General features: G+C 43.7%; 1 protein-coding gene across 5 annotated transcripts in view; it reads left to right on the top strand.

Annotated features, from left to right (window-relative positions):
- The window catches only part of LOC120937584 (solute carrier family 22 member 2-like), a 77,311-nt gene that overhangs the window by 17,400 nt on the left and 39,601 nt on the right, over positions 1-20,310 (top strand). For all 5 annotated transcript variants that reach the window (XR_005748734.1, XM_040350926.1, XM_040350928.1 and 2 more), the window contains 3 exons: positions 6,975-7,078; positions 8,304-8,458; positions 14,690-14,858. Coding sequence is in view for 4 of the 5 variants with exons in the window: in XM_040350926.1 (XP_040206860.1) it covers positions 6,975-7,078; positions 8,304-8,458; positions 14,690-14,858 (428 nt within the window). In the remaining variant the exon portion in view is untranslated. The remainder of the gene's footprint in view (positions 1-6,974; positions 7,079-8,303; positions 8,459-14,689; positions 14,859-20,310) is intronic.

The following is a 20,310-nucleotide window of genomic DNA, read 5'->3' as shown; positions in this document are numbered from 1 at the left end:
TGATGTATACAACCTAAATGCTGTTTAAATTGCTGGAAAATGACGGCTTCGGCCACTTCATGGCCCATTTACAGTTGCATTGCACTGCATGTGAATTGAACAGTAATTGCACTACATCACACCAAAAGCAGTACATGCACTACTGGATCACATAGTAATTTTGTACCATGCGATCTGGTGCAGGCAAACTCGCCATGTTTGCAGCTTGTGTTTGGGGTGTTGTTTACTTTGCACTGACACTCGCTGCAGATGGCAAGGACAGTGCGATTGAAATGAGGAGTGGGAGAGCAGCACAGAACGCAGGTTTTCCGCACAGCATTCTAGTGTGATTGGACCCTTACTCCTGCTTGTTTGTAAACAAATGGTAGGGGATTCCCTTGATCTTTACCAGACTCTTATCATAAATTAATGTCTGGTAAAGATGTTAACAAGGGATCCCGGGAAAAGGAGAGGTGGGGAATGAGCATGTGCTCCCCCCTCCTGAACTATGCCACGCCACATATCCTCAACGTGAAGGGTAACTTTGCCCTGGTCAAGCATCATGTCCCCATATTAATGAAAACAAAGGCCTCTTCCTCATAAAACTGGCTTGGTGTTTGTTGAAGTCTGTGGCAGGGGGCTTATTAGTCAAAAGCTGGAGGCGATTTTTAACAATAATGGTGCCCTTAGCCCCCCCCCCCCCCGGTTCCATGTGAATGATTAAGGGGTACATAGTACTCCTACTCATTCACAAATTATTATTCCCCCCCCCCCCAAAGTTTTTGACAAGTTATTTTATTAAAAAAATAAACCTCAGTAAATAAATGGGGTTGTCAAGCAAGTTGTCATGTACAGTAGTGGTATTTCTACAGATAGCATAAATTATGTTCAGGTTCTGCTGAACAAGCAAAAAGTGCGGCATTCAGACAAATGCCTGAACTTGTGTTTGGATGAGCTTTGAGCTCATCCCTAGTTGCAAATGGATTGGGACTTGCTAAACAATCTGCAAGAAGGGAATGAAGCACATGCTTCCATAACAAAATATCAGCATCATGTAATTAGGTACTATAGTACTATAAATATGGCCAGGGGTAGGCAACCCGCACACAGAGCCTCTTTTGCCGGCACTTGACTCCCTCCCCATCAGCAGAGCAGCGCCGGGAAGTGTCAGTGAGACACTAATGCATTCCAATTTCAGAAGTCCTTACACCGCACCTGCACTGAGGGGGGAGGCACTGTGCCCCCACACATCGTAAAAGATGGGAAACATTGTTTGGTTCTCTAACTTTGCTGTAGCTACGAACGTCAGCTTTTGTGATGGGGAAGAGACTGGGTGCACTTCTGGTTGGGGTGCAGTCCCTGTTTTCAGGAGGAGGAGGACTGTCATTGGCCACTGCTAAAGCCAATCACTGTCCTGCTAGCCCTGTCCACCATCTGGTGGAAGATGACTCGCTTGGTTGCCACTACCAATCTCAGAAAGAAGGGATTTCACTGTGATTGAGAAAACCACAATCAGGTGACAGTTTGTGGAATTACTGTTTAGCTTATGGGAACTTTGTAGAAATTATTCCTGAACTGTTGTGTTATTTATTACTGAACCTCTGCACTCTGTGTCCCTTTAGGCCACAGCCAGTGTTCAGCGCAATAAAAATCACACCCAACTTTTCCTACGACGCAGAGCGCCACACTTTTTCTCAGCTGCGGGGGCCCATCTTATGATCCTGCACAAAGGCCCAATGCTTTCAGAAAATTCCCCTGACCTGAGCTTATCATTGTGAATCCATTCCAGAGGCTTGTATGTGACATCACATACATCACATACAAGCACGTGGGCTGGGTATGAGAGGTGGATTGGCAGGATGAGTGGGCCAGGACAGGTAGATGTGTCTTATCTCTGTTTCCTTTTACCACTCTGCATATCACACATATCATAGATGAGAATAGGGTACAGCAGTGGGAAAGAAGAGCAGGAGGGTAAAGAGGTGGGGCAAATGTGCAGGAGGTACAGTAGTGGAAGAGATAAGAAGGGGGTTCAGCAGTGGGACAGAATAGCAGGGGGTACAGTGATGGGGCAGATGAGCAGGGGGGTTCATTGTTGGGACAAATGTGAAAGGAGGTGTATTGGTGGGACAAATGAGCAGGGGGTTACAGTGGTGGGGCAGGAGAGCAGGGGGAACGGAGGTGGGGCAAAAAAGCAGGGGGGTACAGAGGTGAGACAGATGTGCAGGATTTACATTGTTAAGAAAGATGAGAAAACGGGTACAGGGGTGGGGCAGATGAACAGATGGGTTCAGTGTTAGGACAGATGAGAAGGTGATTCAGTAGTGAGACAGAAGAGCATGGGGATACGATGGTGAAGCAGATGTGCAGGGAGGTACAGTGGTTGGGCAGATGAGAAAAGGGGGTTCATTGGTTTGGGCAGATGAGCAGGGGGCTTACAGTGGTGGGACAGATGTGCAGGATGAGTAGTGGGTTCAGCAGTGGGACAGAAAAGCGAGGGGTACAGTGATGGGGCAGATGAGAAGGGGGTTTAGCGGTGGGAAAGATGAGTAGGGAGAACAGTAAGTGCCAAGGGGTGTACTCACTTTTGTAAGATACTGTATATTTGATTTGATCAGTATATTTTGTTTGTTAGATCACAGTTACACTTTAATATTTAATCACCACCATAAAAGGAGGTAGCTCTGCTCTTTTGAATTCAAAATCTGAAGTAATAATATCACATCACATAATTACTTCACTTACTTGTAATGAAGTATGTCTCACGTTGTGCAGGCAGCTGGATCCTGGCGAAATCTTCTGCAAGAATGCCCTGTCCTCTTCCTGTCACTGATTTTCTGGTGTTAAAATGATTAAAACTTTGGGCCTTCAGGCAGAATAGCGGAACAGATAGACCAAAAGGGACATTCCTCTGCTTCAGCTGATAATAATTATTTCACTGATTAAACACCATGTAGCATGATCTGTGAATGGGGGGGGGGGGGTTCTATGGCTTATCAGACTCTCCCCCATGCATAGATAATGTTATAAGCAGTGTAATAATTGAATAAACTGTTCTTATGTGGAGGGGGGGCGTGTCAACATCAAACCATTTGTACTGCTGTTCTTCCGGAAGACACAAAGCTGTTAACTACTGCAGCACTGCAAGTACTGAGACAGGAAGAGGATGGGCATTCCTGTAGTGAAGATTTTTACAGGATTCAGCTGTTTGCACAATATGGATCATATGAGATCTGACTAAAGCTGTAGGGATAATTGTAACGGCTACCCAGGTAGTGAGAGGGTATCAGCCGTTGGAGACGTCCTTTTCCCTGGCAAGTTGCTGTATGCAAGTAAAACTGGTATCATCCCATCCACAAGATCCAGAGAGAGAGAGAGTCAGGCTCAGCTGTGAAAGGAGCAGAATAATAGTCCCATAGCATCCCCTTTCAAGAACGAGACAAGGCTGCGTTTTGAAGGGCCAAAAAAGACTGAATTTTTAATGGTACATTCACCTAGCTTATATGTGGTTACAAGCTGTTACAGAAACAATGAAACTCTCCGCCCCCCCCTCCTCACACAGTGGGGGGGCTTCAATACAGATACTTTAAAATAATGACATCTCCTTAAATTAATCACTTAATCAGTATCTAGACGTTTCGGCTCCGAGACCCATTCAACATGACCTGATCAGACACATTCCTTTCTCAATAGAATTCAATTAACCTTTAGAACAATACACACTCACAGATAATCCCATGAGCATACACCTGACAGGAGACTGTTAACTACACAAAGGAGAGTCAGTTAGCTGAAAGAGTCACTCTACAATTAACCCTTTGTAGGCCTCACTGCATGAGGATTATAGATGTCCAGGCAGAATACATAGTTCCGTTACACTGCTCCCCTTTTGTGGAACACTCCGGCAGACCCGGATTGATCCTTTTCGGGTCAACTTGGGGGTGTCCGGCCTGCTGTTAGGGTAAAAGTTCTGTTTGCCTGGATAAACCATCCGCATTGCCATTTGGCTTACCAGGTCGGTAGCTGAGGGTGAAGGTGAATAATGGAATTCAGTTCTGGAACAGTCACTTGCTTTGCTCTCTCAATGGCTCCCAAAACCTGTTGCTGATGCTCTTGGGACAGATAAGGCACCACCTGGATGCAAATCCCATTTAATCTTTTGACAATTTCCGCCTGTTTTTGCATTTCAATGTTCAAGCCACGGGACATCTCATAATACATGACATAGTGTCGTTGCATCTCTGATTTATCACTGGCCAACTTGTCACATTCCCATTTTAGACTGTGCCGGATCTACAGTACATGTCGGGGAAGGTAGTCTTACCCGAGTCTCAGCAGCAAGCGAGTTGATTCCAGAAACGCGGGTGGTCACGGGACAAGCAGCAGCAGGTGTAGGTAAATAAGCCGAAGTCAGAGGGCCAATGTCGTTGCCCAGCAGAACCTCGGCAGGTAGGTTGTCCATGATACCAACTGTGGTCTTTCCTGACCCAGCTCCCCAGTCTAAGTGCACCCGGGCGGTGGGTACGCGAAATACAGCACCCCCTGCGACCCGGACGGCAACTGTGCGAGTGGACACGTTCTCTGGCTTTACCAGATGTTTTTAAATCAAAGTGATAGTAGTCCCAGTATCTCTTAGGCCTTGTGCTACTTGTCCATTCACCCGTACCTCCTGACGGTGATGCTGGCAGTTATTTGGAGAGGCAGCTTGTATTGGGTCTGCCTCATACAAAATTCCCAGACATTCCTCAGGGCCCACCTCGGTCTCTAGGCAGTGGGCCGCAGAGGGACGTGATGAAGTGACCTCTGTGTTGGGTGTTGTGCATCTCCAGTTGTTATTTGTAGCTCTCAAAGGGCAATAACGAGCAATATGTTCCGTGTTGCTGCAGTGATGGCACGTCACCCTCGACGAATCCCGAGGGTAGTTGTTAGGCCCCTGAGGGCGTGGTGGGACTGGAGCCCGAAACTCTGGGCGTGGGGTGACGGTTGGAGTACGCGGTTCTACCTTATGAGCCAGCCGTGTGGTGTCCTGGCTTACTTTCCTTGTTTCTGCGTACTCATCTGCTAGCAGCGCCGCCTCATTTAAGCTAGCGGGACGGCGATCTCGTACCCAGTCTTGTATGTCTGCGGCCAGGTCTTGGAAGAAATGTTCCATTAGGAACAGCTGCAATACTTCCTCCCCGGTGTTGGCCTTGCACCCTTGGACCCAAAGGGATGCCACCCTTTGTAACCGGTTGGCCCATTCCATGTGGGAGTCCACAGCCTCCTTCTTGGACTCCCGGAAGCGACGGCGGTAGGCTTCTGGAGTTACGGCGTATCGGGTTAGCAGCGCCTTTTTAACTTGCTGGTATTGTAAAATATCCTCTGGAGCAAGAGCCCGAAAGGCTTCATTGGCTTTGCCCGACAATTTCCCAGACAAAATAGTGACCCATTGGTCTGGTGGTACCTGGTGTAGTGAGCACTGCCTCTCAAAATCAGCCAAATATCCATCCTCACTTTCTACAAGCTTTAAATGCAGTGAACTGTGTTTTCTTTCCTGTAGCCGCGGGTGGGGGAGTAGGAACTGCATGTGTAATGGGCTGTCTCGCTCTTACCAGTTCCAGTTCTTGTCCCCTCTTAGTTTGTATCTCCTCCCTTGCTTCCTGGAACAGCTGGTTGATTAGTTCCACGGACGTTTCTGGATACAAGGATAATCTCCGCTGTACAATCCCAGTAATTACATCTTCTTTGCTGACAGGTGCAAGGGGCTCAGTTCCTTCCATGGATCCATCCATTTCGTCCAGCTCCAGCAGGTCAGCTATCAGCTCCCTCCGTGGTCTGTTACTGGCACTCCTACCACGACTCTCCAATAGATCTTTTAGTGTGGGTCTTTTCAGCCTGGCGTAGTGAGACTCCATTCAGAACTTGCTCTTTGGATAAAAGGACCATCCCGCTGCTGCCAACCAATGTAACGGCTACCCAGGTAGTGAGAGGGTATCAGCCGTTGGAGACGTCCTTTTCCCTGGCAAGTTGCTGTATGCAAGTAAAACCGGTATCATCCCATCCACAAGATCCAGAGAGAGAGAGAGAGAGAGAGTCAGGCTCAGCTGTGAAAGGAGCAGAATAATAGTCCCATAGCATCCCCTTTCAAGAACGAGACAAGGCTGCGTTTTGAAGGGCCAAAAAAGACTGCATTTTTAATGGTACATTCACCTAGCTTATATGTGGCTACAAGCTGTTACAGGAACAATGAAACTCTCCCCCCCCCTCCTCACACAGATACTTTAAAATAATGACATCTCCTTGAATTAATCACTTAATCAGTATCTAGACGTTTCGGCCCCGAGACCCATTCAACATGACCTGATCAGACACATTCCTTTCTCAAAAGAATTCAATTAACCTTTAGAACAATACACACTCACAGATAATCCCATGAGCATACACCTGACAGGAGACTGTTAACTACACAAAGGAGAGTCAATTAGCTGAAGAAAGGAGGACATTAGAATTTAGGAGTGAAAGAGTCACTCTACAATTAACCCTTTGTAGGCCTCACTGCATGAGGATTATAGATGTCCAGGCAGAATACATAGTTCCGTTACAATAATTTTTTCAGCTTAACTTCCATTTTAAAGAGCTCTAGTGGGAGTATATTCTGTATAGTCCCCCACAAAAATCTAAAAAGCTGAGTCAGATTTAACTTACTTGCTACAGGACATTTAGAACCAAGTGCTTTCTGTGATGCCAGCCAATCAGATTCATCTTTTTATGTTCTATCCTGCAAAATAAAAAAAAAAGAGACTGTTTTTTACTGGCAACCAAAGAACATCACAAATAATAAAGCAGTTCCAGTGGACACCTCATAAAAGCATAGGGCTCATAGAAGTGCAACAGGGCTCATAGAAGTGCAATAGGCAGGGCATATTTCTGAACATTATAATTATTACTCACACTGCTATTAGAGATCAATATGCCATTGATTGCAATAAATCTAACTACTTATTTTCTTTATTCAGTTTAATCTTGTGTGTGATGACTCATGGAAGCTGGACCTTTTCCAGTCATTTGTGAATTTTGGATTCTTCCTTGGCTCTATGTTCATCGGCTACATAGCAGACAGGTACAGGTCTATGTGCCATGTTATCTGTTAAATATAATGTGAAAATAATGAAATATAGTGAAAAGGACTACAGCGCTACTAACAAATAATCTCAAAGAAACCACACAAAAAATAACTAAATAATACAGCAGCAATCAAAAAAACGGTGAACTAAACCAAATCATAAATGAATAAAATACTGATGCGCTCGTATTAACTCATGTCACTCGTCACGTGACTTAATCATGGGTACTCTACCTAGAATACCCATGATTAAGTCACATGATGAGTGACGATACGCATGGGGGAGGAGCCTACAGTGAGGGACCATCGTATGTCTATCTCGAGTGAGGAGTCCACTTAAACTGAGCGGCAACATACCCTGTCTATAACATAAGTGAGGATACGTGAGTGCACTAAGTGCAGCCTTTATCCACATCTATATGGTACAATATTGCGCTATGTTTCCTTTCCTCCTCTTTTGCATGTGACTGAATGAAACTGGAAACATCTGATCGCTGCTGGAGGTTGTTGTAACCTGATCACATTGAAGTGAGAGCTTGACAATTAGGGAAGAATCACTGCAGACTGACTGATTCAATCATCAGGACTTTTTCATGATCTACTCACATATATTAAGAGTTTCTTCACCAGGTTTTTTGCTTGATTGTATATGTACGATTCACATTGCACATGAGTTAATACGAGTGCATCAGTATTTATTCAATGTGAAAATAATGCATCTTTTTTTTATATTTCAGGTATTACTGTAAGGCCGCGTACACACAATCAGTCCATCCGATCATTCTCATCGGTTAACCGATGAAGCTGACTGATGGTCTGATGTGCCTACACACCATCAATTAAAAAAAAACGATCGAGTCCAACGCGGTGACGTAAAACACAACGACGTGCTGAGAAAAATGAAGTTCAATGCTTCCAAGCATGCATCGACTTGATTCTGAGCATGCGCAGGTTTTTAACCGATGCTTTTGCATACTAACCGTCGGTTTTGACCTATCGGTTAGGCGTCCATCGGTTCAATTTTAAATCAAGTTCTAAAATTTTTGACTGAAGGATAACTGAACGATGGGGCCCACACACCATCAGTTTGGACCGATGAAACGGTCCTTGAGTCCGTTTCCATCGGTTTTGACCGACCGTGTGTACGCGGCCTAACTGTTTCTGATTTCTTCTGTCCTCTAGAGAAGCTACCTTCATTAATAACTCTAATTTGTGTCTGCAGATTTGGTCGCAAACCGTGTCTTCTAATTTCTCTCTTCATCACTGCTGTTTTTGGTGTTCTTGTGGCATTTGCTCCAACGTATCCATGGTTGATTACCTTTCGCTTTATTCAGGGCTTAGTCAGCAAAGGTAGTTGGTTGTCAGGATATATTTTGGGTAAGTTATAAAATGTAATTACAGATCTGCTGGGTTCATTTTTGTCTGAATTGCTAGGTCAATTGTTTTGATGTGTGAAATCAAGTGTCATGTAGATAATGGAACTTGAAATCAGACTACAGTGGGATAGGTTAAAGAGGAGTTCCACCCAAATTTGAACTTCCGCTTATCCCACTCCTCACCCCCTTACATGCCACATTTGGCATGTAATTTTTTTGGGGGGGGAGTGGGGGCTTCAGGAAGAGTGGGACTTCCTGTCCCACTTCCTCCTTCCTGTAGGCGACTAAGCTTAATCGCCTACAGGAAGGGGCTGCTGTAGGCGATCGCCTAGGACACATCACAGGTCCTAAGCGATCTCCTGGCCAATTACACGGCGCAGCGCCGGGCCGCGCCGCTCGCGCATGCGCAGTGGGTGCCCGGCCGTGAAGCCGAAAGCTGTCACGGCCGGGTGCCCACACTGAGAATGAAGACGCCGGCCGGGGAGGGGGGGAGAGGAGCGGAGCCCCGGCCGGCGCGTCGCTGGAGCAGGTAAGTGTCTGTTTATTAAAAGCCAGCAGCTACACTCTTTTTGTAGCTGCTGACTTTTAATAAACATAAAAATTGGCTGGAACTCCCCTTTAAATCCTTTTTTCCATGTTTATACTACCAAATTAGACATAAAAAAAACGTAAATTATGAGCCTAAACTTGGTTGTACATACCTTTCAGTACATTAGCACCATGGAAAATATCTCCTCTGCACATTGCCTAATGCTGCATATGCATGAAAAAAAAGACACAGAAACAATTTTGTAAGGGCATCTGAAAACACACACACACATGTGAAATGACTCTAAAGCTGACAATACCTATAGTACCTGTAATTAAAGTTCTACCAGCTTTTGATAGCTGATACAAAGTGGCTGATTGAACATCGGTAACCTACTTTTGATCAACTGGCAATGTATGAATTAAAATAGATTTGATAGGAATAACTGAAAAAATAAAGTTTCAAAACAAAAATTCCTTTCAGCATTCTAAAATTTTTGCTGCATGCGGCATCAGGATTTTGTCAGGAACTTACCTATGCTCTGCTCGCTGTGTCCAACGGTTGCATTTGCTGCTGTTCTGTCTCTTTATGCTTTAGGCCCAATTCACATCTACAGGCTTCCCAAATCTGATCTACAGAAGCTAAATGCCCAGTGTGCCTTTGTTTTATTCTCTTTTCTGCAGTCTTGCTGGGCTCACTGTGCTCCAGGTATCTTTCCAATGTTAAAGGGGTTGTAAATGTTTGTTTTTTTCTTATTTTCTAAATAGGTTCCTTTAAGCTAGTGCAGGGGTGTCAAACTCAATTTCGTCGAGGGCCGCATCAGCAGTGTGGTTGCCCTGAAAGGGCCAGTTGTATATGGGTCGCACTACATACAGAATGCAGAGTTCAGGATCACGTCAGGACTATGCTACGTACACAATGCAGGAATTCAGGGGTGTGCTACGTACACAGTGCAGGAATTCAGGGGTGCGCTATGTACACAGTGCAGGGATTCAGGGGTGCGCTATGTACACAGTGCAGGGATTCAGGGGTGCACTATGTACATAGTGCAGGGATTCAAGGGTGCACAATTGTACACAGTGCAGGGATTCAGGGGTTGCGCTACGTACACAGTGCAGAGATTCAGGGGTTGCGCTACGTACACAGTGGAGGGATTCAGGGGTTGCACCATTTTCTGACAGTGTGCCACAGATGAAGCATGTAGGAATTTTAGTGCGCTTTAAGAAAATGCAGAAAAAACACACAACCTAATAGAAATCAATCATTTTAGAGCAGCCAATTTTTCCAGGGAGCGGGGGATGTTGGCCCTCCACGCTGTAATGTGCAGGGACACTGTGATTTAGATATAAAGGGGACTGCACTGTAATGATTATAGTGCAGTCCCCTTTATATCACAGTGTCCCTGCAATCATGCCCCCCTTTTACTCTCCAGTTCCTCCCGCCCCCTGCTTCCTTACATTAAAGTCCACACAGACCCCCCTTACATCAGAGTCCGCACAGACCCCCATTACATCAGAGTCCGCACAGACCCCCATTACATCAGAGTCCGCACAGACCTCCATTACATCAGAGTCCGCACAGACCTCCATTACATGAGAGTCCGCACAGACCCCCATTACATCAGAGTTCGCACAGAGCACCATTACATCAGAAGGGATTCAGGGGTTGCGCTACGTACACAGTTCAGGGATTCAGGGGTTGCGCTACGTACACAGTGCAGGGATTCAGGGGCGCGCTATGTACAGAGGGCAGGGATTGATATATATCAGGTTGCAGGTTTGCAAAATCCAGACAGATAATGGTCTTATTTTCTATCCGGCTAGCAGATGAAATTGACAGGTGCTCTGTTTCCACCCAATTTAGAGGAGAGGGGGACTGTGTCTGTGTTCGCTCTGCACAGCAGAGCAGACAGGACCTGTTATCCGCCTCCTCAGCGGGGATCAGCAGAGAGATCCCCCACTGAGCAAGCGGAATCCGCAGGACAGAGGCGCCAGTTTTTTTATATTCAGCTTTAGGCTTATTAATTCAATAAATAATGTATATCATTATATAAACTAACAAAAGATGTGTATTTTTTTTTTTTTTTTTGCACAAAGGAAGTTTTTGGCAACATTGTCTTCCAAGAATTGTTTAATGTACAATGTAGTTTCCAGATGAAAAAGTGAAAAATTGTAAACACACATGTTTATTTTTATTTTTTGACCAGTGGTTATTTAAAATATAACTAAACCCAAGAACAAAATGTTTATGTATTGCAGCTTACTATTACTTGTATGTAGTGGCTGAAATAATTTATATTTTTCAGGCTAAGAATTTTTTTAGTAAGTAGATCATTTGCCTGTTGATCTTGCCAGACATACAGGGCCAGATTCACAGAGCAAGTACGCCAGCGTATCTACTGATACACCGGCGTACTTTCAAATTTGCCGCGTCGTATCTTTATTTTGAATCCTCAAACCAAGATACGACGACTTCTGGCTTCGATCCGACAGGCGTACGGCTTCGTACGCCTTCGGATCGTAGGTGCAATACTTCGGCGCCCGCTGGGTGGAGTTCGCGTCATTTTCCGTGTCAGGTATGCTTATTAGCTTTTTCCGTCGATCCACGAAGGTACGCGCGGCCGTCGCATTCTCTTACGTCATCGCTAGTCGGCTTTTCCCGGCGTATAGTTAAAGCTGCTATTTTGCGGCGTATAGATAGACTTGCCATGTTAAAGTATGGCCGTCGTTCCCGCATCGAATGTAACATTTTTTTTTTGCGTAAGTCGTCCGTGAATAGGAAAGGACGTAACTCACGTCTAAGTTAAAAAAATGACGTCGGTGCGATGTCATTTCGCGCAAAGCACGGTGGGAAATTTCAAAACGGAGCATGTGCAAATCAATCGGCGCCCAATTTGAAATACGCGCCGAGAGATACACTACGCCGCCGTAACTTACGGTGCGAAATCTTCCTGGATTCGACTTAGAGCCAGGTAAGATACGGCGGCGTAGCGTATCTCTGATACGCTGCGCCTGGGCAATTCTATGTGAATCTGGCCCGCAGTGTCTTTGTCACTTCTTGTGAGATGAAATGAAAAAACAAAAACAATGTTCTCTTTCCTGTGTAAACTACTAATCTCATCACCCCATGTAATAGAGATGACAAAGTTTGAAGTCCATCCTTTGTGGCAACCATGGCTCAACATAGCACTACTAAAATTATCAAAAACTTTTGTTTATGGTAAAAAAAAGAAAAGAAATTAGGACAAAAAAAAGGAAAAACCAGCTAAGATGAGAAGGTAGCTAGGTGGAAGGAGTGAGTTAAAGTGAATCTTTATGTAAAAAATAAAGATGGGTGAACAGGCAGGATTTTTAATGCAGAAGAGGCATGCATTAGGCTTCATTTCCACTGGCGTTTTTACAGCCACTTTTCTGAGCGTTTTTTTACAGCTTAAAAACGCCTGTCCATGTTATTCTATGGCATCATGCCCACATAGACGTTTTTGAGCTGCAAATGGCATAGGCGTTTTTGAGCTGTAAAAAAAACGCAGGACCAGGGCGTTCTGAAGCTCCAGAGTAGAGCTGTAAAAACGCCAGACGTTAAAAAAATGCTCAAAAACGCGTGAAAACGCTCAAAAACGCTCAAAACCGCGACCGCAGCATTTTTAAAGCTGCAGCTCACAGAATTTTTTTTTTTTTTTTGTTTTTTACAAAATAAACATGGACAGGCGTTTTTAAGCTGTAAAAAAGCCTAACAACAGTGGCTGTAAAAACGCCAGTGAAAATGAAGCCTTAAAGTTACCTACAGTGCCTTGAAAAGGTATTCATACCCCTTGAAATTTGCCACCTTTTGTCACGTTACAACCAAAAACGTAACTGTATGTTTTTTGGAATTTTATGTGATAGGCCAACACAAAGCGGCACATAATTGTGAAGTGGAAGGAAAGTGATAAATGTCTTTTATATTTTTTCACAAATAAATATGTGAAAAGTGTTATGTGCATTGGTATTCAGCCCCCCTGAGTCAATACTTTGTAGAACCACCTTTTGCTGCAATTACAGATGCTTTTTTTTTTTGGTTTGTCTCTACCAGCTTTGCACATCTAGAGAGTGAAATGTTTTGCCCATTTTCCTATGCAAAATAGCTCAAGCTCTGTCAGACTGGATGAAGAGCATCTGTGAACAGAAATCTTCAAGTCTTATAATCAATCGTGTTCAAGCAAACCCCCCCATGCACAAACACAAAACAAGTGCTTTTGGAAGAAAAAAAAACTAATAGGCGATTCAATGAGCCAAAAATCCAAACTAGCCACTCTAAATGACTGCAGCTGCTGCCATTATACTTGGTTCACAGACCAGTTTAACACATCAATAGCTGGGTGAAAAATAAATAAAAACCTGAATATGTCAGAATTATATCACAATTAACCAGGCAGCGATGGACATATGCAAAATTTAGACTTTAAACAAATACATATATAAATATTGAATATTGTCCTTGGAATAGAAAAGTTCTTAAATGAAGAATGGCAGTCTTTAATGCAAATACTGGACTGAACAATCCTTATTCAAACAAAGTCCACTATAGCCCAAGATGATAGGTTTGGAAAGACACCGCTCCACGTCTGTGCTCATAGAAGAAAGAGGGGGGTGTGTGAGAAGAGAGAACCCCCTCTTGAGTAGCCTCTTACCGCAAAGCAAATATATATCAGCGTGTCACAGGTGCAGTCTCAGCCTCAATCTCTGCTCAGCGTCTCTGAATGGCTCAGGGTTCATACATAAAAAAGATGATAGGAAACAGACACATAGCGTGATCCTGCTTAAAAATCTTTAATCACCCAATAAAGACGTCATCCAATGCACTCACATGTATAAAAATTTAAAATGGCATATCTCACTGAGTTACCCAAGTCGGGTCAGGCTATCCACATCACCGAACACTCGTTGCTGATCAAGCTGCGAGGAGGGGAGCGATCTCTAATGCCGACTGACACTCAGACTGCTTCACTTGGTTCAGCCCTGACTAGTTTCATCCTCAGATAATATCCCTTGGGATGAAACTAGTCAGGGCTGAACCAAGTGAAGCAGTCTGAGTGTCAGACTACTTCCACAATTATGTAGCACTTTGTGTTGGTCTATCACACAAAATCCCAATAAACTACAATTACATTTTTGGTTATAACATGATAAAATGTGTAACATTTCATAAGGTAAAAATACTTTTTCAAGGCACTGTACCTGCTTTTCCACCCCTGTACAGTGAGCTACTCGTGTATGAAAATCAGCAATGCCAAAGTTGACTGAACTACTGCTCAGAGGATGCGTGGGACTGACTTCAGAACTGACATCATATTGATTGATACCTGGAAGCTGGCCGCTCTAAGATGTCAACAGCTGGCAGTGAATTCCAGGATGCTGCATCACTGGAAGGTGAGTATAGTTCCGCTGTAATAAGGGCTAATTGGAGTTCACTGGATGACAATTTGTTAAATAGTAAATAGTTGTGTTAGGAAGAAAACACTCTCACTTTTCAGGTTTCGTAGCTGAAGTTATAGCGCAAAACAGCAAGACATACAAGGTACATACAAGGCAGATCTAGTACATCCTTGCTCCATAAGCGGTTAAAAATAATAATTATATTTAATATTGCTATAATAATACACATGTAAATGTAAAATCAAGATAATCACAGCATTTCAGATGTGTCTTACTATTGTCACCACAGTTGCAGAGTTTGTTGGCTTGGATCACAGAAGAACTGTCGGAATTGTATACCAAGTTGCATTTACAGTTGGACTTCTGGCACTTGCAGGCGCGGCTTATTTCATTAATAACTGGAGATGGCTGCAGCTGGCAGTCACTCTGCCAAACTTTGTGTTCCTGACATATTGCTGGTAAAATTCTGCCATTATCTATCTCATAAATCAGCTCAAGCCAAATATGAAATTGTACATGCAAAGTAAATTATAGTGTATGTCCACTTTTGAGGCCAAACTGGGATAACACCTACTTCATATTTGCAACATGTTCCCATTCACATAGCATACCTTAAAAAAATTTTTTTAATCCTGTATGAAGACTCCAGGACTGCAACATCCCACTTAGTTCTTCCTTTATTAGTAATGTTTATTAGGGGTCTGGTAACTACTGTTTGCCATAACTAACCTAGTTTGTACTGTGCTGGCAAATTTCACTATTAGTTGTAAACTAGATGTGTAGTACTGTTTGTCCTAACTAGGGATGTGCCGAACACCCCCCGGTTCAGTTTGCAGCAGAACATGTGAACAGGCAAAAAATGTGTATGAACACGCGAACACCGTTTAAGTCTATAGGACGTGAACATGAAAAATCAAAAGTGCCCATTTTAAAGGTTAATATGCAAGTTACTATTATAAAAAGTGTTTGTGGACCTGGTTCCTGCCCCAGGGGACATGTATCAATGCAAAAAAAGTTTTAAAAACATTTTTTTCGGGAGCAGTGTGTCAGAACCATTGACGGATCTCGGCATAGAGCCTACATATACCGTCAGAATGTTTATTCTGAATTATAAAATATTATTGTATTTATGGAAATATGTAAATTTGTGCTTTGGGAGATATACACTTTTCCTACCATACAAGATATCAAAATTATTTTATCCGTGCTATTTTGAGGACAAGCAATACAAATGAATATTTAAAATATATATATTTATTAACTAGGGATATAGTGCAAAAATTAAAATCAGGTACAATTTGTGTTAAAACAAATACGATGATATGCTTCTATAATCAGAAATACACAAGGTTGATTGTTCAGATAATCATATTTACATTATATGACAAGGTATATTCATAGCTCTTATTTAAAAATCCTGGCGTACTTAACCTTTTAGCTCTTAGTGACATAACCTTGACCTTGTATTATCTCTTCTCAATGACAAACAGATCTCTTGCTAATACTTATTATATATGTGTACAGAACAAATGTTATATTTGTACACAAGCTCTGCAATGCAAACAAGCTTAATTTTAAATTTAGGAAGAATTTATCTTCACATACCTCACTCCAAAACCGATTTACCATTGTTGGCACTTAGCTTTTCAAAGACAAACGTAATATGTATGTCTTTAATATTTGAAATACAATTACGTCATACTGCAGTTAGACATAACCAACTCCCAAATTATATTTGCCAAGTATATTTAAACGGTCTTGGTTGTGTGTATGTGGAAACCTTCAAATTACCAAAAGGTAAATAATCAAGATTATACATTACCAGTATGTAAGAGATCTTGCTGTTTGAGAAGTGAGAAAGTCCTACTGAAGAACTTCTGTGAGCCCCCTACATGTTTGCGGTCAATCTCTGCCTTCCAGCTTCCTTTAGAGCTCAGAGATCAGATCAGGCTCCAGCCATCAGCCCTCCAGAGCTCAGCTCCCATCAGCCTTGCCATCTCTCTCCCACCAAGCTTTTTCAGAGATCAGAGATCAGAGCAGCTTCCAGCCATCAGCCCTCCAGAGCTCAGCTCCCATCAGCCTTGCCATCTCTCTCCCACCAAGCTTTTTCAGAGATCATCATTCTCTTATCTTATAGGTGTCAAGCCCAGAAGATATATGGCCTGGGAGATGACACAGGCAAGGTTTATACACCCCCCTGTGAGACATAAAGTCCTTCACACAGCCTTATTCACAGGTTTAGAACTGTGACTCAACTTAAGACACAAAATGGTGTCCCCTCTACTAAACATTTATATGAATGTGGAACACTATGAAACATATAAAATGTGCGATCTTATATGTATTCTTTTAACCCCAAATGTTCTGACAATAAACAATAAACAATAAAAGTGAAATATTCCTTTACATTTCGTACCTGGGGGGTGTCTATAGTATGCCTGTAAAGTAGCGCACGTTTCCCGTGTTTATAACCGTCCTTGCACAAAATTAAATTTCTAAAGGAAAAAAAGTAATTCAAAACTACTCGCAGCTATAATGAATTGTCGGGTCCCAGCAATACAGATAAAAGTAATTGAAAATAACAGCTTGGTTCCCCCCAGTCCATTACCAGGCCCTTTGGGTCTTGTATGAATATGAAAGGGAACCCTGAACCAAAATTTAAAAAATGCATGGGTGTCCCCCCAAATTCCATACCAGGCCCTTCATGTCTGGTGTGGATATTAAGTGGAACCCTGCGCCATTTTTTTTTTAAATGACGTAGGGGTCCCCCTCAAAATCCATACCAGACCCTTCTGGCATTTTTTTTTTAATTTTGGTAATGGACTTTTAGCATTATTAAAATCACTGCTCCTGAAAAAACTGATGTTTTTAAAACTTTTTTTGCATTGATACATGTCCCCTGGGGCAGGACCCAGGTCCCCAAACACTTTCTTTGACAATAACTTGCATATTAACCTTTAAAATTATCACTTTTGATTTCTCCCATAGACTTTTAAAGGGTGTTCCCAAATTGTTCGCTAACTCATATTCGACCCGAACATAAAGCTCATCCCTAGTCCTAACAAAGATCTCAAGTCTTTATTGTTTCAATGTATGTTATTACTCTGTCTCCCAGTGTTTCCCCCTCCAGTCTTTCTCTGACCTTTACACTGCTATAAATAGAAGCTGTCTCAATTGTTTTATATATAAACCTGCTCCAAACAAACAACTAAAAAGGTAAGAAATATAGATTTTTTAAATTATTTTTTAGGTATGCCATGTGAATGGAAACACGTAAAAAAGTGGATGTTCTGCTTGCTCAATCTAATCATTGCAAGTGTGACCGCTATAACTGACCCAGCTGTGGTGAGATAGCTATAATTTATCATCTCAGCAGCATTGGCAGACAGACAGTGACTCGATCCACAATCTAAAACTTGTGCAGATTAACCACAGATCAAAATCAGGTCAAACATTCTAGTGGGTCTGGCTTTAGCAATTAGATGTGCTCAGAACAGAATAAAGACACACTCAAAAGGGGATGGGACTAGCTATACAAAGCATATCCTAGTTATGGAGTGAGGAAGGGACAAAATTATTTGAGGGCAAAGTAACATAATAGTAGGGGAATTTTCCAAATTTGACTCCAAAAGAGAAAATACACTTCAAATAGTCCTTTTAAAATACTGTACAATTAATCTGTCTAACATTAGTGTTGAAGTAAAGGCACGTTGTGGTATTCAAGATACATGTTTTAGTTCTCTTTGGGCCATATTCACAAAGCAGATGCACCGACTTAACTCGAGATGCGCGGCATAATTGAAATTTGCGCCGCGCGTATTTTTGCGCCTGATCCTCAAAACGAGTTACGCCTGAAAACCAGTTTTTTTCGTCCTACCTAAAAAAATTACACCGGCGCTTCTTCGAGCGCAAAATACGCTAGACACACCGCTGTTTTGATAGGCAAAGATGCAAATGAGGGCGATAAGGCGATCCACAAAATTAAGTGTGTGCGGCGTAGATTACGCCCTGTGCGCTTCTGTTAGTTTCATGGTGTAAAATTACACTTTATAAAAGGTGCCCTAATTTTACACCTGCCGTGTAAATGTCAGCTAAAGCAACACCATTAAGGAAGAGCTGAGCACACACACTTGTAGGACAACAATCTGTATGCCAACATGCCAGGGGCATCCATGCGCATAGCTAGACTAGTGACTTTAGTCATCGAGGGTACCCCCTCTTCTGAGGAAACAGCAGTCAGGAGACGCCTCGCAGAATGCATCTTTGCACAGTAAACACACACATTAATTATGTCACAATGAGAATGCATGAATTCACACCACTGTGGTCCCTAGCACAGACACATCACATGCACATCTAATTGGATTAGATCCAAGTACCCCCCCAATGGTACTTGGGAGCAGTAACGCCCCGCCATGGCTCCAATTATGTCACTGTGCATTCATACACCATTCACATGGACCTGGGATCACTTCTCCCTGGTCCTGGGGATCCCTACTCCACCAAAACTGAGGGTGACACCCTTATTTAATCAGGTATGCCCACCCCCACATTCACACATCATTCACACACATAAAACAAATCATTATTACAGTATACCAAAAAAAAAAAAAAATCAAAAGTACCCTGCAAAATTAACAGCGGCGGCGTAAGCTACGCCTGGGCCGCCCACAGGCACGGCCACGACCAACCAGAGGAGCCTCCTGGGGGTGAGCAGGGGAAGGAGGATCATCCTGGGGGGACGGTGTGAGCAGGGGAAGGAGGAGCCTCCCCTGGTGACTGGCCTGCCCTCCAAGGCCACTGCTATCCTGGTCAGACAGATTGTGAGGGCAGACGTATTGGCCTGGCCAGCCCGGGTATTGTCCTGGACAGCCTGGGTCAGGGCACTCACCTCCTGGGCCACACCTGTTGTGGCGGTCTGCAGCTCACACAAGCATGTGATGACCGCCAAGGAGTTTGTGGCCACATCAGTGGTTGACTCCTTAATTGTCCCCAGGCTGGCCTCCATCTGGCTCAGAGTCACTTTGATCTGAGCCAGATTGCGGGTCTGCCGGGCATTGTCCCTCTGCAGATTGCCCGGCAGAAGCTCGGCCAGCCCCCTGGTCTCCTGGGTCGCCATCCTGCCTGCTGCTGAGGCTTTTGGCCTGGGAGGAGGGGAGAGAGAGACCCTTGTGGGTTGAGGCCTGTTGGGGGAGGAGTGGGAGGGGCTACCCCTGATGGTGGCCTGACTGCTGCCAGCCTCAGGGGTAGCCTCAAGGGTCAACATATCCGATGCCAAAAGTACTTGCCTGGCAATGTCCATATCTTCAGCCTCCACCCCCTCATCCTCCTCCCCCTCAACCTCCTTGTGACGGACTTTTATGCAAATATCAAATATGCTTCAGTCTAATTCTCTCCCTGCTAGTTTAATGCTGTGTGTTAGATGAAAAGGTGATTTCATGTGTGACTCATCTCTCTGTGAAGACTGTTAATATGTTAAAAAGGCTAGCTTTTGAAAGGCCTTTAATTGTGTGATAACACTGTCTAAAACCTATTGATGCTCAGAGGTGTGAAGAGGTGTCAAGCTGCATGCGGAAACGAAACGTCTGCCTAGGAAACTCAGTGGGGCAGATTCATAAAGCACTTACACCGTTTTTTTGGTAGATGCACGGCGTAAGTGCAGATTTGCGCCGGCGGATCGCTGCGCCTTACCCAGAGAACCAGATTACGCCTCGAAATAGACTTCATCGCCTCGGTGTAACCTTTCCACGCCGGCGCGGCGTTGGCGCAGATTTACGCTGGTCGGATCTGGCGCGGCCATGGTTTTTGTGTTTTAAATATGCAAATGAGGTTTTTGGGCCGATTCATCAACTTAAGCTTGACCGGCGCAGGCTACTCCCGGTGAGCGGAGCTGAAATTTCCGGTGCAAAG

This window comes from Rana temporaria, chromosome 4 (genome assembly GCF_905171775.1).
Source record: "Rana temporaria chromosome 4, aRanTem1.1, whole genome shotgun sequence".
NCBI classification, from domain to species: Eukaryota; Metazoa; Chordata; class Amphibia; order Anura; family Ranidae; genus Rana; species Rana temporaria.
The sequence above is the reverse complement of the archived record's forward strand: the minus strand, read 5'-3'. Positions and strand labels throughout refer to the sequence as shown.